The sequence below is a fragment of the Equus caballus genome, chromosome X (genome assembly GCF_041296265.1).
Source record: "Equus caballus isolate H_3958 breed thoroughbred chromosome X, TB-T2T, whole genome shotgun sequence".
NCBI lineage: Eukaryota > Metazoa > Chordata > Mammalia > Perissodactyla > Equidae > Equus > Equus caballus.
The window spans coordinates 128,416,975-128,440,489 of NC_091715.1; the positions used below are offsets into that span (position 1 = coordinate 128,416,975).

At 37.3% G+C, this 23,515-nt stretch overlaps 1 protein-coding gene across 6 annotated transcripts in view; it reads left to right on the forward strand.

Moving 5' to 3' along the window:
• Positions 1 to 23,515, forward strand: part of PABIR3 (PABIR family member 3) — a 77,603-nt gene that overhangs the window by 28,504 nt on the left and 25,584 nt on the right. For 4 of the 6 annotated variants that reach the window (XM_005614514.4, XM_005614515.4, XM_070257189.1 and 1 more), the window contains exons 6-10: positions 809 to 847; positions 944 to 1,027; positions 1,420 to 1,508; positions 2,115 to 2,179; positions 4,938 to 5,034. In XM_005614514.4, the coding sequence (XP_005614571.1) occupies positions 809 to 847; positions 944 to 1,027; positions 1,420 to 1,508; positions 2,115 to 2,179; positions 4,938 to 5,034 (374 nt within the window). Of the gene's footprint in view, positions 1 to 808; positions 848 to 943; positions 1,028 to 1,419; positions 1,509 to 2,114; positions 2,180 to 4,937; positions 5,035 to 14,509; positions 16,579 to 23,515 lie in introns of those variants that run through there. The other 2 variants (XM_014729197.3, XM_070257190.1) reach the window with 1 other exon arrangement.

The window sequence follows — 23,515 nt, forward strand, 5'->3', positions numbered from 1 at the left end:
TTACTTAGTTGTGGTAGTTGAATGATGTTTAGGGTTCTTTTCCATGGATGTCTCAGATAATGACAGAATAAGAATTGAGCTGAAATTTGAGTAGAAGAGATTCTGGTTAGATGTCAATTTTCAGATTTGGGAATTATTACATAAGGAAATGGGTCATCAGCAGAAGCAGTGACGTCTTATTTTCCTTTGGGCCCTGAGTGCCTTAGATGGCCATCTACCCCTGATTTAGGAGTAGGTCCTGGAGACTGAGTAGATAACCGCTGGATCCTGTCACTTTTCATGTTTTGACGCTAATACAATTTGTAGATGCTTTGGATTCCCTTGACTGACCCGATTCTAATTGCTTTAGGTGTTGGCGTGAGTGAATGACCGAGTGAGTGAATATGCGAGTGCGTTAGGAGGAGGAAGGGAGCATGTAACATAACTTTACCTGGAAAGGAAAAGAGCGCATTTTAAAATCCTGAATTATGCAGTACTCATTTTGTCTACGTAAAATCTGTAAACATTTTTCATAGCTGTAGTTATTTTTGCTGTTCCATTTGTATCTTAGTTCTAACCAAATCCTTTTTTATTCTTTCCTGGACATAGTGTTATAGTTTTCAATAATCAAGCACAGGTTAAACCCAAAGAGCAAAATTTCAATTTAGGCTCTATGTATATAGTCAGGATTGCTCGATATTGAGTGCTCACATTCTAGGTCTTTTTGGAGACTAGGGAAGCCCCTCAACTGCCATGTAGCTCTCCTTCCCAAAGGGCAAAGGGTGCCTTTGCTCATTGAAGTGAATCTTTGGTTCTCTGCTTGTTTCAGGATGATGAGAGCTCCGCAGCGTGGACAACGGCTAACTCAGTAAGGATGCCCTTCCCCATGTAACAGCTATCTCCCTAAATATTTGATAGGTAAGCAGTTGGTGCTGTAATTGTACACTGTTTTCTGCTTACACAGAGTGACAGCAACCTAGAGAAGCCAGCTTCTCCAAAGTGCTTTGATTTATCCCCAGCAGCTTCTCCCCCTATGGGGATTGAGCAGGTAAGAAACGAGTGCCTAAAAGTCTGTGTCCCTTGAAATATTTATGAAACATTAAGGTTTGTCCACCCAGATCTCTTGGGGGATATGTTTTCCTATAGGACATCTGATTCTAAATGACAGTTTTGCCGTCCTTTTCATTTCTTAAACTATTATTTACATATAACAGAAGTCACCAACTTTTAAGTATATGATTTGATTAATTTTGATAATTGTGTACAATCCTGTAACTGTATCCACAATCAAGATATGGAACAGTTCCCACACTCTAAATTTCCTCATGATCTGTTGCACTCCATCTCCTTTCCCCCAAACCCCACGCACCCTCGGAAACCACTGATCTGCTTTCAGAGAAAAGTGGTCGTTTTAAAACCTCTGTTCCAATTTGGTTTTAGCTGTGTTCTTCTACGTCATCGCAAACTTGTATGAGTTGCACCGGTTCACCTCTGGCTCCTGTTGCTAATCCTATGGAAGAATTTACAATGTAAGTTTATATTGTATGAAAATCCCAAATTGCTTAGAAAATAAGAATAGTAGAAACTGAAAAGAAATTATAGTTCCAGGTTCTGTGACAACCAAAGAAGCAATGTCTTTTTAGCTAAATTAAATGTCATTGTTTTGGTTCGTCATTTTGTATATCGAAAAGAATAAAGTGACCGAGAACATTTGAGAACATGAACATATGAAGAATCAGTAACTCATTAACCTTCTTTGAATATGGTCTTCCTCTGACTGAGCTTGTTGGTGAGGATCAGAGCTAACTCTTGAAGCTTAAAACAACTGCCCCCACTCGCTCACCCATGATTCTCATTTTGATTCGAGGCAAGTCACAGTGAGAACTGCAGGTCCCTCTAGCTTTTCCCCCACAACTTGGGAAAATCCTGAATCCTTATAAATTACAAGACAGTCTGCTGTCCTCGGGGCTTCCGTTTTTACTCATATTTAGAGAAAAGCAATAAAATAATGTGCTGTGGGGTACTACACAGAGTCCTCTTTTAAAGTGTATGTCCTTAGATATGTTATAATGAAATAGTCGTAGCTCATTATGTTCAAATATTTTCTTGTAATGATTGTCATAATTTCATTTTAGAAGAAGAAGTCAAAGCCCCACCAACACTATTACACCAAGTATTCTTGGACCATTAAAAAGAAAAGGTATTTTTATCTACCAGCAGAAATAAATATCACTTTGAATTATTTTTATAAAATATCATATAAAATCAAATGTTATATAAAATTCATTTTTAAAGGATTTATTTATTTAAAATGTATTTGGTAAGTTATTGAGGCCTTTTGTTTTACTCAAACGAAACTATGTGTAAAGACATTCTGAAAGTTATAATGTGCTACATAAATGTGAATTGAGAAATTTAATTTCGGTTTAGTCAACTATTATGATTTTCATTGTATAAGTATAATTCACCAAGCTAGCTGCCTTAAATACTTTCTGAAACAAGGTGGGGAATGAACAAATGCACAGAGTCAGTCATCAAATATTCTGCTGAATCTCAGCCCCTGCCCTCCCTGCCCCCCTGCCGCACGGACACACTGATATCGTATGAAGAAGTTGAAACAAACTAGATCCACTTACAACACTAAAGATATATGCTAAGATGTATGTTCTTTGATGTTTCATTTCTTTATGAGGGTTACTTTCGGTTAAGTATATGGAAAATGACCCACCTACTCAGTAATAAAAGGGCAGTGGAAAGAACAAAAGTGCTTTTCTTAAACTCCCACAGTCCTGGATCCCATTTCTCAATGCTGCCTCACTAAGCTATCTTCTTCTTCCATTTTTGTTAATACCACTACTGAATTATAGGCTTAGTACAAAGTTTAACTCTAATAGGGAGGAAAAAAGGATAAATAGGAAAGGATATTCAACTTTAATAATGTGTATTTGTGAAAAATCCATTAAGATGGGAAAGAGAAGAAGAAAAGGAGGGAGGAGGGGAGGCGAAGGAAAAGGAGGAGAGCAAAACTCTAGGGAAAGAAATTGAAATGTATTCCAATGTTCCATGTATTTTGGGTTGATTAATGGTAATATTCCTAACAGCATACCTAATTCAACATGTACATCCTATATTCTAAGACTAAGGTTAGATCAATTCTGGAAAATACTCTTTTCCAAACTAAGCACCTTGTTTTATGACAATGGATCGATGACCTAGCTTAGGGCTCTTTTGCCTGTGCTGTGAAGTTTGGCTGCTGTTGAAAAGACATTCAAATATATTAACAGTTTAAGAACTGTTAGAAATTTGGGTCATTTGCGTATTTAAAATAAAATGTGCTTAAATTGAAGCTAGTGTTTTACTAAATTAAAATAATTCTCCTTTTAAGGCATTTATACATGAAGTGTTTTATGACATTGAAAGTGCCTGGAATTTTCTTAGAATTTATGATTTAAAAAATTGCTTTTATATTTCAATTTTAACATAATAGACTTGGTTTCTGCCAAGCGTCTTGGTGGACATGGCATGTCTCACACAAGTCTCTTGCTCCTAGTTTGCAGCTGCTCTGGACGATGACGGCCTCATTTCTTTGAGGTGTCCCTAGGAACTGCGAAGCGGTTTCTATATATACCATATAGTCTATATTTTAAGTCAAACCCTCCCAAACATAGCCTATACAAATTTAGTCAAAATTCATCTGGCCTTTCAGATGCAGTAACAGATTAAACAGAAATTAAATTTTATTTATATATTTTAGAATATGAATATTTATTTGAAACAGCAAACTGTGGCCTATTTGGAGCTCACTAATACAAGTGAAGTGTAGGGAACGATGGTATGAAAAACCAAAAGGGGGTCCTGGGGGGGAGAAACAAGAAAGAATGAGGACTCTGTAAAGCAGAGGAGAGTGTGAGATAAACATTAGCGTCTCCGAGCATATGAAGGCATATTTTATGGTGGTAAGCAGCAGTTACTTCCATTCGGAGTAAGCAAGAGCAGATAAGGCCTCAAGTGGGAATTCTGAGAAATCTGCAGGAACTGGGCAACGTAAATACCGTTTTACAAGTAATAATGGTTTGCAAAGAAAATTCCAATCTTCTTCTATGATGAATTTGTTTTGATTTGTCTTCTTTTAAATTTAGACCAAAAAGGAGAGATGAGTAGCTTTTCCATAACTGTGTAAGTGTGGTCTGGCATGGCATAGGATACCCAGACCTCTTTGGAGCTTTATGAACCCTGGTTATACTCCTAAGGAAGGTCTGTGGAATCTCTGCTTCTAGGGATATTTTTTAATGAGTAGGTGGCCTTAGTGTTTTATTATTCAAATATATTCCACTCCAGAAGTTATGGGCTTGAACACCCAAGTTATGGGTGTTTCTCGCATCCAGATATAATTATCACATGAATGTGTAACATTGTGCAGATTTTAACATTTACTTCGAGGTGAAGATTGTAGCAATGCAGTTTTTTGAGATTAGATATTTCTTCTAAATCTGTAAAAATATATTTATTTTTTGTTCCTTGTATGTTATAAAAGAATTGATCTATTTAGTTCATTGTATAGGCTTGGCAAAATACAGATAGAAACAACCAAAAGGTTTAAAATAAGGAATGCGATTAAATTATGGTGCAGCCTTACTACATAGCTATAGAAAATCATGTTGTAGAATTTGATTAATAATATGAGAATTATAACCATTAAAAACAAAAAGTAGATTACATATCGATATTATATACAGTACAAATCCAATTTTGTTTAAAAACAATCATATATATACACAAACATTCAGGAATTACTGAAAAGTAGTTATGTTGGATAATGGTGGTATAAAAATTTTTCCTTTGCATTTTTTTTGTATTTTATAAATTAACTGCAATGAACAAGTCTTAGTTTTGCAATTAAAAGCATAATAAATGTGTTACATAAAACATATCTACCTTGGTCTGCTTTTTTCTCATAGCTGAAATGGCATTTGAAGATCAGCCAAAGAGATTTTTCCAAGGCCCAACCGACGTGCTTCCTTCTGATACTAACCAGGTGTCTGATATGAATGCCTGGTGAGTATTAGCATGAGGTTTTAAACATTTATTGACCATTTTCACTTGTTTTTTAAGTCTACTTTGGGTATTGTATATATTCAGAAGTAGGGTATATTATTAAATATTTTTAGAAGTTATAAAATTAATCTCCCAAATGAATACTATTAACCTTAGTTCTTCTCACTAACATTTATGTGTGACATTAATATAGGGTGGATACGTTCTTAGAAGTAGGGTTTTGGCATTAGATTAAGAGGTAATAGCGAAATACGTACAAGTGCAAACTTGGAAAAAAGTCATCTTCTTCCCATCTTTTCTACCTTGGCTTTTTGTGTGCTGTGTTAGGCTGAGCGTATTATTGAAAAAGAGTGCCAAGAAAGCATGTTTTAATGATCAAAATGGGAAATACAGTGAGTGGATTTCTATTTATTGCTACTGTTGGTTTTGTTTTACTGTTCTGGTGAAACTGCTCTTGTAACGAGTGCCAGTTCTTTGCTTCACATATTTTGCGTTCATTTGTAGACGAAGCAGAGTTCACAGAGATCTCTTTAATTCTGTTATCAGTTGGTTACATGTTCCTCTCCTAGTCTATCTTCGGATGCTCTTGATGGGAACAACGGCAATGCAGGATCTTCTTGTAATTCACTAGCTAAAATCAGCACTGTCACAAACTCTCCTGTGTCGCCTTCTGATTCTGGTTCTCCATTTATTCTAGTTGATGTACTTTCAACTAAGTGATTCACCCATCCCAAGACTTTCTCACCAATGGCAGAACACACATGCTCTCTGTCTCTCTTTCATACACCACACACATACACACACACACACGTTGGAGCAACAACAGAATTGTATGGTATAATTTAGATTATTTCCTATATATCTTTTTTCCTTAATTTCCTAAAATTCTGTTTATCTACAAAACTTGCATGTTTAATTCTTGCGTATGCCCTTAAAAGCAATGTAGTAATATTTTCAAAGGTATTTTCCAAATAAGAGCTATGTTGAAGACACAGTCATTCATCTTCAAGCTGCTAATGTATAGAAACAACTTGACTTTTAAAAAAATAATTGAGCTCTATTTATTTATGGGAATAAATAGATAAAATTATAAGTTCTGATCAAATATAATTGTTCCATTAATCAACAGGTAAAATGACTTTTTATTATGTGCTGAATGCCCATGCTAGTTTTTAATAATATTTTCAGTAATTACTAGTTTCTACTTGATAGGGAAAAATTAGCTATCAAAAGCTGTTTTTAAAACTAAGCTAGTTATACCATACTGATCCAAGGATTGCCTATTTTGCACATGAATCCTTGAATGTTTAATTTGTTGGGAAGGGACAGGTAGGGGAAGCAAGATGAATAAAAGCTAATTGAGTAGCAGGAAAATTCACTCAATTTGTGCTTAACCTGATTATCCCTGATTAATTTTGTATTCTAATTAAGTGTGGAAAAAAGACAATGTCGATAAGTTGTGGTCTACATTTCTATGAATTACCTTTTATTCGTCATCACGACTACTGATTTGATTAAATAGAGGCTTAATATGCTTGGGTTTTTCTGCAAGAATCATGTGCTTCTAGTTGTTCCCTAAGGGCTATAACTGTTTAAACCCCAATTTTCTATTCAAAAGTCTTAAGGGGTTTTTTTTCAATAAGAAAAATCACGTGTTAAGGATTTTAAATCTATAGTAAGTGCTTTAAGTAATTGGGGGTCATATTAGCAATTTGAAAAATAAAAATGTATCCTCATGAAGTGAAGTTGAGAATTGGTTTAAATTTCCTCACCTAATGAAATAGGAATGGTTGCCTACAATATTTATAAAACGTTTTTCCATGTCATGGGAAATAATCAGAATGCCCCACATGGGAAAAAGACTGTGACACCAAGAACTTTTGGACAATGTCCCCTGTAGAATTGATTAGAATGGACATATATGTGGGAGGAGACTCTGTTCACCTATCAATAAATGAAACTGAGTATTTATGAGATGATTGGGATCATGATGGTCTCCCGAAGCTGGGACAGGATGCTACAGACTGGCTAAGGACAAGTAAACAATCAATATTACCTTTGTTACTCAGCTTTTTTACTTGCCAGACCTTTAGTGGACCAATTGTGAACATATAAGGGGGCCCTCATGGAATGAGGTGTGATTGCAGTGATGTTCCTTGCTGAAATTGTAGATCATTGCCAGACAAAAAGGTCATCATGCACTTTTGACTCTTTAGCAAAACAAAAAGTTTTGCAGAATGTTCAAGGGCAAAGACTAAGGACAGAGAAAGCGAACAATGGGTGTGAGACTATTACTCAGTTGTATAAGGAACTTTTATCAATAAATCTTGGTAATCTTGACTATCTCGGTATACTTTTCTCAACTCAGACAATTTCTTTCACTCTATTCAATTAGTTTTTCTTGTTTTAGTTGTACCCTAGGATGTCAAAACTCACTATGATATGCTCATAATTAAGGATTTTGTAGTTAGTTTTCCATTCTGTTGCTTTTCCAGCTTGTGTATTGGGAAGATCCATTTCTTAAATGATTTTCCATTTATTGATTTTCAGACTAAAGCAGTTCTAACTCTTACATGATATTTTGTGGTTGACTTTTAAAAATTATGGTAAGGCTGTATTTTGTCATCCTACACGTGCCAAGGAATTGTCATGTCAGTTTTCCATTGTGCAGAACATGTATTAGTTTCCTTAGGCTGCCATAACAAAGCACCACAAACTCAGTAGCCTAAAGCAATAGAACTGGGTTATCACACAGTTCTGGAGGCTAGAAGTCCAAGATTAAGGTATCCGCAGAGTTGGTTCCCTCTGGAGGCTCTCAGGGAGAATCTCCTCACGTCTCTCTCCTAGCTTCTGGTGGCTCCGGAAATCCTTGCCTTGTAGATGTATGACTCATCTCTATCTCTGTCATCACACGGGGTTCTCCCTGTGTCCCTGTGTTTTCACATGGCCTTCTTATAAAGACACCAATCATTGGATTTGGGGCCCACCATAATCTGGTATGACTGCATCTTAACTTGATTACATCTGCAAAGACTCTATTTCCAAATATGGTCACATTCATAGGTACCGGGGGTTAGGACATCAACTTTACCTTTTTAGGGACGCAATTCAACCCACACAGCAGGATAACTTTGGAATTTTTACTTTGCTCCTTTCATTTTTATTAAATTAGTTTTTTAAAAATTTTGTTTTATATTATTTTTTTAAGATTGCCCCTGAGCCAACATCTGTTGCCAATCTTCTTTTTTCTTCTTCTTCTCCCCAAAGCCCCCCAGTACATAGTTGTATATTCTAGTTGTAGGTCCTTCTGGTTGTGCCGTGTGGGATGCCACCTCAGCATGGTTTGATGAGCAGTGCTAGGGCTGCGCCCGGGATCCGAACTGGTGAAACCCTGGGCTGCCAAAGCAGAGTGCATGAGCTTAACCACTCAGCCATGGGGCCGGCCCTAAACTAGTTTTTTAAATCATCTATTTTATAGCCCATCTTAAAAAATTGTGAGAACAGGAGGTGACCATATTGTATATAAGTGTTGGTATGTCTTCCTCTTATATATTATAAATACATATATTATATAAAATATATATTTAAATATTTAAATATATATTAAAAATAGATAATAAATATTATAAATATGCTTATTTATAAATATATTACATATGTATGTACCGGTATATATATGCTAGTTTTCACATTGTCAATAAAAGGATAAATGAAGGAGGAAATATGTTTTTCAAATGTTTTTAAAGCATCATTTTTTTTTTTTTAAGATTTTATTTTTTTCCTTTTTCTCCCCAAAGCCCCCCGGTACATAGTTGTATATTCTTCGTTGTGGGTTCTTCTAGTTGTGGCATGCGGGATGCTGCCTCAGCGTGGTCTGATGAGCAGTGCCATGTCCGCGCCCAGGATTCGAACCAACGAAACACTGGGCCGCCTGCAGCGGAGCGCGCGAACTTAACCACTCGGCCACGGGGCCAGCCCCTTTAAAGCATCATTTTTAAGTCTTAAATATATGTTCATGTTCAATCAAATATTCCTGTTTTACTTGTAACCTTATAAAAGAGCAGCACTCCAAATTCATCCTAACATGAAGCTCACTGCAGTAATAAGTTAGATTCTCAATCAGGAAAACAAATATGGTTCTTAAAATTTATAATGACTAAATCAACCAATCAAGCTTGTAATTTCAAGTATATTCAATAAGTATCTAATGAATGCTTTCTGTGTACAGGAAACTGTACTTAAATTGTAGGATAGAGGCCGGCCCTGTGGCCGAGTGGTTAGGTTCACGAGCTCTGCTTTGGCAGCCCAGGGTTTTGCTGGTTTGGATCCTGGGCGCGGACATGACACCACTTGTCAGGCCATGTTGAGGTGGTGTCCCACATGCCACAACTAGAAGGACCCACAACTAAAAAAAGATATACAACTATATACTGGGGGGATTTGGGGAGAAAAAGCAGAAAAAAAAAAAAAAGAAGATTGGCAACAATTGTTAGCTCAGGTGCCAATCTTTAAAAAGAAAAATGCATGGAGTCTACTCAACCCTTAAGAAAAAAATTATAGGATATATGAAGATGGGTGAGGTACCATCCTTATCTTCAAGCGCATAGCATAAGTACGAAAATAATAATGATGCAAGGCATTCTAAGATAATATGACTACAGATACACATATGAAAGGATCTCTGTATTATAAAAGTAGGAGAGAAAGACAATATTGGAATCAGAATCTTAGAACTTAAAAGATTTTAGAAGTCTTTTAATCTACCTTTCAATGCAGGAATCCTTTTGAAGAACTCCAGACAGATTGTCTTTTAGCCTTAGTTTGAAATCTTGTAGTAATGAACTGACTCCTTCACACGACAGTTCATTCTACTGTTGAACAACTCTCACTATTAGAAAGCTTTTATATTGAAAAGAGGGGATGGGGTTAGAATTTGTATCTAGGGGGCCTGTTTCATTGGCTCTTGAGAATTGAAGCAAATCAAATGAGCTATTAAAAGCACATGAGTTAAGATTCTAATTCTGCATTAATCTTTGTCCCTGCTCCTTGAATTATCAATACTCCCACTACAGGATATATTTAATCTCATCACCTAAATGAATTTTTAAAATTCACCTAGAAGCAACCATATATAAATATCCATGCTGAAAATGCATGTGTGGTACTTTGGATATCTATGGAGAAAATTAATTACAATTTGCCTGAAGTGTTTTTAAATATTTTAGATCTTAAAAGTTGAGCTTGAAAAATCTATCATCCAGGTAAATTTCACTGTCAGGTAGTTGAAATGGTGCATTTAGAAAAGGCCAGAGAACAATAAATACTCTGGCAAAAAGGTAGCTTTGTTTCTCTTAAATTCCATGATATCTCACAGATTCTTCAAAATGTGGTTCTTAACCCAAGAGCAAATAAGATTGAGTTTCACGAATATCTATAATACATAGGTAGAGAGAGTCAAACATCATATAGGAATCTTGGAAACTTGCTCAACTTTCTTAATAGTGGGAGACTTAATGACCATGGTCTCTCAGAAGAAATGCATTCAATTAATGCGGTTATTAACTGAATCCTATCAATTGACCAACAAGCTATATGTATGAAATTGGAGATCTGGTGGCATTACTTGACAGCAAAGTAAATTGGTAACATAATTGTGCATATCAACCTTTTAGGGGAGTGACCAGACTACATTATTAGTGAGTACAGGAGTCAAGAGACCTGACTTGTAGCTCCACCTCTGTCACTGGCTCGGTATGACTTTGGGCAGGTCACTTCACGTCTCTGGGTTTCAGATTTCCAATCTATAAAACAGAATTGGACAAGATATTTATAAGGTCGCTTCTGCCTCTTAAAATTTTATTGGTTCTGTAAAAACATCTGCCTTCATCTTTGCTAGCATGACAGTGAAAGTCATGATGGCATTAAACTTCAGAAGGCTTTAAGAAAATATTTAGGAAATTAGACAGCTTTATACCTAATATTTTGATTCTTTCTGGCAACAAGAAACTCATTTTGTTCAGCCTCATCAATAGTTTCCTCTCTTCTATGAATTATGCATGATTTATGATGAAATGTAGAAAGCTAATTTCCCCCTGGTTTCTTACTTTGTGTGGATAAATGATCCTCTTAGGATTTCCATATTAATAACAAGTTCCCACTGACAAAGCACTCACCATAAAATTTTCTTTCTACTGTAACTACAGCTTGAGGCAAAACAAAATAAAGATATACTTGGTATGTTTGTTTCAGAGAAGCAAAGGAGACAGGACCAAAAGCGACATCAACTATAAAACCTCTCCCAATACACATTTGGAAGTGCTCAACTGGTACTAAGGAGCAGACCACAGCAAAATAGCTTTTTCTTTTCCCTCAACAATTATTATATGGCTTTACAAACAACTGTCTAACTTCGCTTTAGTTGATTTCTTGGCATGGTTCCTGTGCTTGGTAACTCTCTGTCAAACAGAAATGAGAAGGACACACTTGAAAGTTGTAAACAGCTCATTTGTGACTTTGTGCTGAGGAAGGAAATATTTTGAAATTACATTATCCAGCAGAGGAACCTAATTATACTTTCCATTTCTAGTTTTATTCTGAGAGGAAGGGTTTAGTTTACTTCCTTAACTAGACTTATATTAAACTCTGCAGTGGTTTACATCGAGTCTTATTCTTGGATAATCTTTTCATAAACGTGAAGCCTTTGGAAAGGAGGGTGCTGAGGCTAGCATGTTGGGGCTGTCAAGGGAAGTTCAGCTAAAACTCCCTTAAACTTGCTTTGGAATACATTCCCATGCCACAGTGATTAGCAGAGATTTAAATTTTTTTAATAATATATGAGGCTGTTGAAAGTGTTGGGAAAGTGGTATCTGAAATTACTGTGATGGATTCCTAATGTCCTTTCTGGAGCAAGTTTGGTGGTATGTATCAAAAGCCTTCAAAATGTGCACATCTTTTGATACAGCAACTCTTCGAGGAATTTTTCTTAGGGAAAAATATGGGACAGGTTGAAAAGGATGTTTACTGTCCTGTTATTTGTAATTGTGAAAAACCTAATGTTTTCAACAAGTTGTGCTGGGGCAACTGAATATCCACGTGCAAAGTAATGAAGTTGGACTCCTACCTCACACCGTATATAAAAATTAACTCAAAATGGACCAATGAGCTAAATATTAAGAGTTAAAACCATTAAACTCTTAGGGAAAAAACAGGGGTAAATCTTTATGACCTTGGATTTGACAATGGATATAGCACCAAAAGCATTAGCAACAAAAGAAAAAAATAGATAATGTGCATGAAAGGACATTAATAAGAAGTGAAAAGACAACCTATAAAATGAGAAAAAATATTTGTAAATCATATCTGATGAGTTTAATCCAGAATACATAAAGAGCTCCTATAACTCAGCTATAAAAAGACAAACAACTCAATTAAAATATGGGCAAAGGACTTTATGAATAGACATTTCTCCAAAGAAGATATACAGATGGCCAATAAACACAAGAAAAGATGTTGAACATCATTAGTCATTAGGGAAATGCAAATCAAAACCACAAAGAGCTCCCACTTCATATGTACTAGGATGGCTATAATCAAAAAGACAGATAATAACAAGTGTTGGTGAGGACGTGGAGAAATTGGACCCTCATACATTGCTGGTTGCAATGTAAAATGATGCAGCAACTGTGAAAAACACTTTGGCAGTTCCTCAAAATATAAAACATAGAATTATCATATGATCCAACAATTCCACTCCTTGAAAACAAGGACTCAAACAGATACTTCTATGCCAATGCTCCTTGCAGCATTGTTCACAAAAGCCAAAAGGTGGAAACAACCCAAGTGTCCATCACCAGATAAATAGATAAATAAAATGTGGTATGTCCATACAATAGACTATGATTCAGCTATGAAAAGGAATGAAGTTCTGATACGTGCTACAATGTGGATGAACCTTGAAAACATTATGCTAAGTGAAATCAGCCAGATACAAAAGAACAAGTATTATACAATTCCACTCATATGAGATATTTAAAATAGACAAATTCATAGAAACAGAAAGTAGATTACAGGTTGCTAGTGGCTAGTGGTAGAGGGAATGGGGAATTTTTTTTTTATTTTAATTTTTATTTATATATTGTATTTTATTGTGGTAATAATAGTTTATAACATTGTAAAATTTCGGTCGTACATTATTATTTGTCAGACACCATATAAATGTGCCCCTTTATCCCTTGTGCCCACCCCCACTCCCCTTCTACCTGGTAACCACTAAACTGTTCTCTTTGTCTGTTTGTTTATCATCTACAAATGAATGAAATCATACGGTGTTTGTCTTTGTCTGGCTTATTTCACTTAGCATGCTACCCTCGAGGTCCATCCATGTGGTTGCAAATGGGATGATTTTGTCTTTTTTTATGGTTGAGTAGCGTTCCATTGTATATGTATATATATACCACAGCTTCTTTATCCAATCGTCAGTCACCTGGGTTGCTTCCACATCTTGGCTATTGTGAATAATGCTGCAGTGAGTATAGGGGTGCATAGGTCTCTTTGTATTGTTGATTTCAAGTTCTTTGGATAAAAACCCAGTAGTGGGATAGCTGGGTCATATGGTATTACTATTTTTAATTTTTTGAGAAATCTCCATACTGTTTTCCATAGTGGCTGCACGGGTTTGCATTCCCACCAGCAGTGTATGAGGGTTCCCTTTTCTCCACAACCTCTCCAACATTTGCTATTTTTCATCTTGGTGATTATAACCTTTCTAATGGGTTTAAGGTGATATCGAAGTGTAGTTTTGATGTTCATTTCCCTGATGATTAGTGATGTTGAGCATCTTTTCATGTGCCTATTGGCCATCTGTATGTCTTCCTTGGAAAAATGTCTGTTCATATCCTCTGCCCACTTTTTGATTGGGGTTTTTTTTTGTAGTTCAGTTGTGTGAGTTCTTTATATATTATGGAGATTAACTCCTTGTCAGATATATGGTTTGCAAATATTTTCTCCCAGTTGGTGGGTTGTTTTTTTGGTTTTGATCCTGGTTTTCTTTGCCTTCCAGAAGCTCTTTAGTCTGATGAAGTCCCACTTTTTTATTTTTTCTCTTGTTTCCCTTGTATGAGTAGACATGGTATTCAAAAAGATCCTTTTAAATTTGATGTCAAAGAGTGTACTGCCTATATGTTCTTCTAGAAGTTTTATGGTTTCAGGTCTTACCTTCAAGTCTTTGGTCCATTTTGAGTCTATTTTTGTGTATGGAGAAAGACATGGAAAGATGTTTACCTGTATTGTAAAGTAAAAAAGTAGTGTGATTAATGAGATTTCATTTTTGTTTTAAAAAAGTATATGTATGTATTTTATATGGATATATAACAGAAAAAAGTCTGTAAGGCTGTATGCCAAAATATTTAAGTCTCTGGGAGTTGAGAAGATGGATGATTTTGTTTTCATTTGCTTCCCTTTTTGTCTGTATTTTCAGATTTTTCCACATGGAATATCTGTTGTTTATATAATCAAGAAATAATGGAAGTTAAAACAAATATTTTTTAGAAACTCATATGCAGTTATTAATTATGTGAGGGAGAGGATGAAAGGATCAGGACTCCCTTACCACTATTGGACTCTTCACTTACTTCTATTTGAACTTTTGTTGAAGGAGAGTCAAAGAGCCTTTAAACTATTGGAAAGTTCTACTCATTAAAAAATTCTTCCTGGGGCTGGTCCCATGGCCGAGTGGTTAAGTTCGTGCGCTCCACTTCAGCGGCTCGGGGTACGCCGGTTCGGATCCTGGGCGCGGACCTAGCACTGCTCATCAAGCCATGCTGTGGCGGCATCCCACATAGAGGAACTGGAATGACTTACAACTGGGATATACAACTATGTACTGGGGCTTTGGGGAGGAATAAAAAGAGGAAGATTGGCAACGGATGTTAGCTCAGGGCCAATCTTCCTCACACACACAAAAATCTTCCTGATAATGAACTAAAATATGCCTTCTGTCCTTTGGTCTTAGTTTGTCATAGGGAATGCCACAAAATAAGCAAAATCCATCTCCTCTCCCAGAGACGAGATTTTCTGATGTTTGACAACAGCTACCGTGTCCCCACAAATCTTTTCTCCTCTAGGTTTCCATTCTCGTTTTTTTTCTATAAGAAGATTTCCAGACCTTGTTACTATCCTGGCCATTGGCCTCTGAACATTTTCCAGTTTGTCAATAGCTTACAAGTGTGCTACCCAGAAATGACCACAACACTCTACACTTTTTTTTACTTCTCACATCAGTTCCTAAAAAATTGTGATATTATTAGATTCATCTAATTAAAAAAGTAATTTCAGAATACTTCCCAGTTCAGTGTGACTGGACTCTGAATACTATCCTAAAATTATATATGAGAGATAATCAATTACCTATGTCCCCCCATCTTTCAATTTCTAAAGCTATATAGATGAATAAAATATTCCAGATCAATTCCTCATCCAATCTCCTGCACTTATTAAAACCTTAGTAAAAGTTTTTACCAAAACACTGAAAGGACAATGAGAGAGCTTCCATACTAATGGGGAGGACAAGGACTTCTTTGCAGTCTAACCAAGGAATCTGAAGAACCTCTTTTCCTATACTGTTTTTCACTCTTTGTCCCAGTCATTGGTACCAGATTTTAAACAAGGTCAAGCTGCATCCAGGTTGATGGGCCTCTCTATTGAGAAGGACTTCACAAGATGACAATGACAAGCCAGGGTTCGTTATGATGTAGAATATCATTTCTTGTCCTTGATCTGATCCCAGTTCTCCTGACCAACCTAGTATATAATTGGTCTTCTTTTCTGCCTAATGAATCCTTTGCCATTCTTCCCACATGGTAGGCACTATTTAAAAGAGCCTGGTAAACTGTATATACCAGCTCCACATAGCATTGAGCCCAGTGCCTTCCACCGTGCTATGTGCCTCTGTGCTTAGTTTTTTCAAGAGAGTAGTTTCCTAATTGTAGGCACTGCATCTTGGTATACAATTTATACAAGATGCTTAATACTTATATTTGTTAAGCAGAAATAACTTAAATCTTCAACTTTTAAAGAGTTTTCCACTTATGCTATCTTTAAAATCAACTTTATTGAGATATAATTTACATACATACTGTAAGTTGCACCCATTTTAAGCTTGCAACCAAAATATGGACCACTTCCATTGCCAGAGAAAATGTCCATTGCCCTTTTGTAGTTAATCTTCCTCCACCCCCACCACTGGCTCCAGGTTACTGCTGATCTCCTTTTCTCCATCACTATAGATTAGATTTCTCTTTTGTAGAATTTTATATATATAATCATACAGTATGTACTCTTTGGTGTCTGGTTGCTTTTGCTTGGAATGTCCTTGAGATCCATTCATGTTGCTTCCTGTATCAGTAGTTCATTACTTTTTATTGCTGAGTTGCACTTCATTGTATGTATATGGCACACTTTGTTTATCCATTTGCCTTTTGATGGACATTTGCGTTGTTTCCAATTGGGGGTATTACAAATAAAGCTGCTATGAATATTCATGTTTAAGCTTTTGTGTGGACGTATGTTTTAATTTCTCTTTAGTAAATACCTAGTAGAATTGCTATATTATACAGTGAGTGTGTGTTTAACTTTATAAGAAATTGCCAGCCTGTCTTCCAAAGTGATTTGACCATTTTATATTCCTGTTCAGCAATGCATGTTCATTTATGTAGTTCATGTATGTAGTTCATTTAAACAATGTTTTGATTTTGAGATCTTACTTTTCAAAAGGATTTGTTGTGGTAAATGTTGCTTGAGATAAGAAAGCCATCAATGAGGGTGAGGAAATATGTTTATCAATTATTTAATGTTTATTTTATCATATGTTTAATATGGTTATTTTATCAAAAATGTTCACCAGATTATATTTGCTTTCAAAGAATTTACCTTGTATATCTTGGGTTTTGGTATTTGGCCAAATACAATTATTCGTTACTGTTTAAAATGATCAGCTAAAATCATGCTTCCTTCAAAAGATTTAGAAAATAAACTGACTTGATTTTCTAAAGAGGCTCCTAAAATTCTAAGGAATACCTTCATATGACTTCCTACTTCTTTTTAGTTAACTTCAAGATAAGTTCATAGAGAAATCATATTCAGTTAAAGAGAAGCTACGGCTTGCTGTAGTCCCAGTGACATACATAGCCTCCCAAACTCCCTCAACTACTGGCAGGAGAAGAGTCTGACTTCATAGATATTTACCAGTGTCCTGTGAGTTAGGTGATGTGGGTGCCTGGAAAGCCATGAAGCATGGTATCAGCCTTTGGATCTTGGTGACAAGAAAGAAATTTTAAAAAAGTGAAATGAAACTTTAGATGTACTTGGTTTCTTTCACCATACCCAAGACCCAAGGGTTTATAGAGCACATGTTACCAAGCAACAAGCTTTGCTAATCTCACTTTATCAAATAGGAGCTCCGACATAAGTGCCAGAGTTGTCTGAGGCTTGTCTGGGACTCCTCAAATGTTGGGCAGGAGAAAGAAGCTGTTTGTGTACTAGACAATGTGGTGCCACGTTCACCAGTCTATCAACTAAAGGATTTCGATGTCTCCTTGCCTATGTTGTGAAATCAGGGGTAGTGCACTTGCCTTTGGGGATTTCTATCCCATCGTAGATGGTCTGCACCAAACAGATCCTATACTCTTTTCCTCTGTGACGTAGGACCTACGTAACACATCACATTTATGGGCTATTTGGGGTCATTAGGCAATGCCTGCTCTGTACTAGAGATCTAACCCTTTCTGCTCCTACTTTTTTGTTTATATGAAAAGCTTTTCTTTAGTCTCCAATTTTCTCTTAGCCATTTAAAAATATTATTACTTACTTCATCGAGTTGATCTACCCTTTATAAATCAAATATTGAAGGACTGCCCCAATGCTCACATTCTAGGGTTACAGCATTACATTGAACTTTTCTTGGTTGTAAACCTCTCAGGGAAGCTGGGTTCATCTGTGTGACTTTGTGGCATTCTCATTAATCAATCGTAACTGAAACCAGGGAAAGACATATCTCTGGTTTAAATTCTTTGGTTGAGTGGTTCCAAGTCCCATATTATTTCCTATAAATGAAAATGGCTTTAAAAAAAAAAAAACACAGCTCTCAGGAAGTTGAACAGCTTGGTATGCTCTGAGAGACTCAGCAGGTTAACATAACCTAGGCACTGTCTCTCTACCGATGTATTATTTATTGAGTTTATATTCTACTTCTTTCCCAAAAGGACTTGAATCAGAGACAACTGAAGTTGATACTGTTTGTCTTTCATTTCTTCCCACCTTGCTTTCTGCTGCCTCTTTCCCTCCAGCTTTCCAAATGCCAGCCCTTCCTCCCCCACCTGGTATCTGCCCAGGTCTGCCCTCTCCCAAAACGGGCTGGGTCTGATGCTCCAGAAATGTATCTTCTTCCCCTCTTCTAATCAAAGCCCCCATCCTAGCAAGTCTAAAATCAATTCGGACATTCTGATTAAAGTTTTTCACAGGAAAATTAAAGTGACCAATAAATTTAACTCTGGGGGGAGGTGTTTGTGTTTTAAAGCAGTGATTTAGTTCTAATCTCAGTCGTTGGCAGTTGGGGGATAGTGGTCAGGGGATGATGTTGCTGGGAGTTTCTGTCCCCTCCCTGTCACCTCTCCAAGTCTCCTCCAAGCACTACATGGAGTGGGCAGAAGCCATGGGCCCTTCTCTCCCTATATCCTCATTATTGTCCGCATTTATTCAGGAGGAAACTGGGCTTTGGGAGGGTTAATCACTGGCCCAAGCTTCCTCCTAAACAAACGGGTTCAATAATGGCACCTGCATCATAGAGTTATTGTGAAGATAAAATTATCTGCTGCGTATAAAACTAAGCTAAGCTACCTGGCAGATAACGAGCCTACAATTTTAAAAGTTCTTGTTGTTATTCACAAGTTGGTCTGTGAAAGGAAGGGAAGAGGCCAGTCCTAGGTGTCTTCCAGTCTCCCTTTCTAGACCTTCATGGCGTGCAAAACTGGGTTTCCGTTTATGCTGGTGTTATAAAGCTTCCTTTAAAATAAATTTCAGTAGGGAAAGGTAAGTTGATTTAAAGAAAATCGTCAGGTATCAGGTGGTGTGTGGATATGGCAAAGATGGTGAGGAATGCAAGTGAATGCCTGTTTCAGTGATCCCTCACTGCCAGAGTAAGTTCAGACCTTGTAATGGAGGGGCCACTCTATTGAATAGTGCACCTGCTGGCCCGCTCCCAGCCCTCCGATCCCCTTTAGCCTGCTCTACTTTGCCTTCTTCCTATGGGACTTATCGTTTATTCTCTATAGTTTACTTACTATTTTTATTGTTTCTCTCTCTTTGCTACAACATAAGCTCCCCGGGGCAGGAATCTTTTTCTGTTTTTGTTCCCTAAGTGATCAAAGTGCCTAAAATAGTGCCTGGCCTATAATATGAGAGTCACTAAATTATAATATTTATAATATTATTTGTATGTTAAATATATATTTATAATATAGTGTAATATTTATAATATATACAATATATTAATATATATTATATGACTGAAAAAATGACCATGGCATTCACAGTCCTTCATCATCTGGTCCCACTCTATTTTCCAGCCTCACCTCCTGTCCTTCTCCCCTCTGTCACTGATGCTAGCAGTTTCCTGGGCACACCATTTGCTCCCCCATCTCTGCATTTACTCATACTCTTTCCTCTGCCCTGAATAAATAATCACGGACCTATGCAAAGATTTAGTTATTAGAATGTTCTTCACAGTCTGGGTTTGTATCAGAGAAGAATTTGGAACAGCTTCAATATCCATCGATAAGGGATAAAGTTAGAGAAGTCATAGTAACTCCCACTTGATGGCATGCAATTTGGCAATATCTATCAAAATTACACATGCGCATAACCTTTGAACCAGCAATTCTGCTTTTAGGAGTTTGTCCCATGGATACACTTGCTCATGTGCCAAATGAATACGTGTTGGTGAGTCACTGCAGGCCTTTAGTCACTCCTATTAGACGCAGCAGTGACAGAACTCATTAAATTATTATGTAGAGCTATATTTATTGATGTGGGAAGATCATAATAGCTAACATTAATTCAACTTGCTATGTGTCAGGCACTGTGATAAGTATTTTTATATATTTTTATCTCATTTAATCCTCATAACAGCCCTGTGAGGTAGTTACTATAATAGTCCTCGTTTTACGCAGGAGGAAATGGACTCAGGGGAGTTAATGTACTTACCCAGGGTCAGAGACCTAATAAGTAGCAAAGCTGAGATGTCTGAAATATATTATGACAAAACAGTATGTATACTATGGTCCACTTTGGTAAGAAAAAATACATAAAGACATATAAATGTATATATGTGCATATAAAAAGATTGGAAAGAAATATATCAAAATATTAACAGTTGGATGGTGGGATTGCGGATGGTTTTTATTTTCTTCTTTTTGCTTATTATTATTTTCCAATTTTTCTATTAAATTTTGGGGCTGACTTGGAAGGAGGAAGTGAAGCCAGGAGGCATGAATTACTTGCATAATTTTAAAGATTACTAAATTTTAAAAGTTTGGTGGTAATGTGAAACAATGACACAGATATGAGGAAAGTGTTTTTAGGCTAAGAGGAGAAACCTAACCGGAAGGGAGAGCTTGCCCAGAGGGAAAGGGGATGGCTCCTGGGGCCAAGTGCAGGTTAAGGCAAGAGAACCTAGTGTCAAGGTCATAGGTGGAAGAGGCAACCTTGAGGAGAAAGTTCCCATGAGGCTGAGGGGTGGATAGGAGAAATAGGGGTGGGCATAGGAGAAAATGCAGAGAAGCGGGGAAGGGCGAGGTAAAGAGGGGGGGATTTAGGGAGTTCCTGCTGGATGACCTGTGTGCTGTCATTGAAATCCAAAGCTAGGACCTTGACTGAGGGGTCCCGGTGAGGGTGGTGTAGGAGATCTGAGGAGAGGGAGAGGATTTGGAACGATCACTGGGAGAAATTTGATACAGATATATAAAAGGACTGCCTTGCAGCCCTTGGGGCCCCGGTGAAGCTGGCTGGCCTGGCTTTGTAGCAGAGCCAATTTCATGACCTTCTCCAGCAACAGTTAGCAGCCTAGGAGGGGGGGATGGAGAGAATGGGTGGGAGGGTGTTCACAGGGCTGAGGATTGGCAGAGCAGGTGCTGCGGAAGGTCACTGAGAGAGTAAGTCCAGGGGTCAACACCAGCATGGCTAAAATGGTTGATCATGGGGCCAGCTTGGAAGGGTGAAAGGAAGCTATTAGGCTACTGATGGCCTTTGAGAAAGGAGAGGAGAGGACAGACAGGCTGATGGTCATGGGGGCCAGAGAGTGGTAGAGGGGGATCCATAGCAGGCTGAAGTCAGAGGGATGTGTCTGAGTTTGATATGTTGAAGTGGTTCTCTATGGGGCCCTTGGAGTAAGCAGAAAGGAGCAGCAAGGAAACTGTGCGTGGTAAAAGGGTGAAGACAGAATTAAAATAACTCCTACCTGATGAAGGGCAATTTGGCAGTATCTATCATAATTACAAATGTATGTTCCCTGTCATCCAGCCATTTGGCTTTGAGGGGTTCTCCTACAGATAGACTTACTTGCTTTTGTGCAAAATGAATGTGTAAGGGTAGTCATTGCAGCACTGTCTGTAATGGCAACAGATTAGAAACAGCCTAAAAAGTCTGTCAATAGTGATTTGATTAGTTAAATGATTTATGGTTCATAAAATGGAATGCTCAGTAGCTGGAAAAAAGGAGGGAGCTCTTTGTGTGCTGATATGGAATGATCTCCAAAATATTTCGCGAAGTGCAAGAAGCAAGGTGCAGATTGGTGTAAGTAGTTCAGTCCATTTGCTAACATATGAGTAAAATATCTCTGGAAGGAGACATAAAAATTGTTAAATTGGTTGCCTTCAAGGAGAGTGAGCTGTTGGCTAGGTGACAGGGTTTGAAAGGCAACTTTTCACTTGTCCTTTTGTTTTATACGGTTTTTTTTTTTTTTTTTTTGCTGTATGGAAGTATAATTGGCAAATAAAAATTATACATGTTAAAGGTGTGCGATGTGACGTACCTTTTGAATTTTGAGCCGTGTATGTATTACTTGCTGAGAAAATAATTAGCTGAAAACATTATATATATATATTATTTGAATCTCTTTTTATACGTATTAAATCTATCTATCTAATAGATATAGATATCTATAGATATACTTAATATCTATAGATATTAAATCTATAAAACAAAAGCATAACAAAAACTCTCACCACAGATTTGCTTCAAACCAGTCAGTTTGCCAGGGTAATGGGTGGGGATTTGGATGAAATGAAATTGACCATGTGTCAATAATTGCTGAAGCTGAATGATGGGTATATGAGGGTTCATTTTCTTTTAAAACATGAAATTACCATTTTTCTAAGTAAAAAATGGTCACATTTTGGCAATCTCATGTGGTTTAAACTAATGCTGTTCTCATTATTTTTGTAAATTTTTCATAATACAAAAGTTTTCAAAGAAAGAAAAAAAATGACCTCCCACCAGGCCCTTGCTAGGAACATTCATACACTTTCTCATCCTGGCTCTTGTATCTCGTAATTGAGTGGAAATTCCCATTCCCCCGTTGACTTCTGAAACAGCAGTACTGCCTCGCTGATTTCCCTTTATTATGGGACCCAGTACTGTTCTCAGGATTTTTCCTATTAACAACAATCTCTCCCCATCCTGTTGTGTGTTAATTGGGTACTACCTTATCCTTATTGCTGTAAAGCTCATCCTGTTTTCGAAAAATCACTTCTTTAGTTTCTTATGATCACTTGTTGTTCTCTTCCTGCCTTGCAGGCTATTATTAGCAATCCTAACTTAATTTGGGGCCATGCCCTTATCCAGGTTACTTATATTTTATCAATCAGGGGGCTGATGTCTCTAGGGCACTCCGTATACAGCACCACAAAGTTCAGCCTAAGCCATCAGTAAGCACACTTGTGTTCACCCTTTCAGCCTGAAGTTGTTTTGCTTATGTCTGAGCTTCTTATGTTACCTCAGAAGCAATGGTGACTTTGGCCTGGGCCTGGCACCTGCTAATCCGTGCCTTGTTGTCTGTCCTCAAGGGGCAGGTGGCTTCCTCTTGCTGCCTACGGGCCCAGGCATCTTCCCTATACCCCACAGTCTGTTGGTTGGCTCTGCTTGCATGTCCCACTGGCACCCCAAACTTAATTAGTTCCCCCAACTTTAAGCTTCCCCTTTACCTCCTCTGTAAAGAGTCTCCTCTGACTCCCTTCCCCCCAGCAACTCTGGGTTTAGCATCCCTTCTCTATGCTGTCACAGCATGCCTTATCGCATCGAATTGTGCAGGCCTCTATTTGTCTCGCCTGCCCCAGGCTGTGAGCTCCTGGGTTCAGCATACGGATCATGTCTTGTTCTCTCTTGAATTATCTCACACACCTAGCACAGCGTCAGGCTCATGGTTAAATGCTTA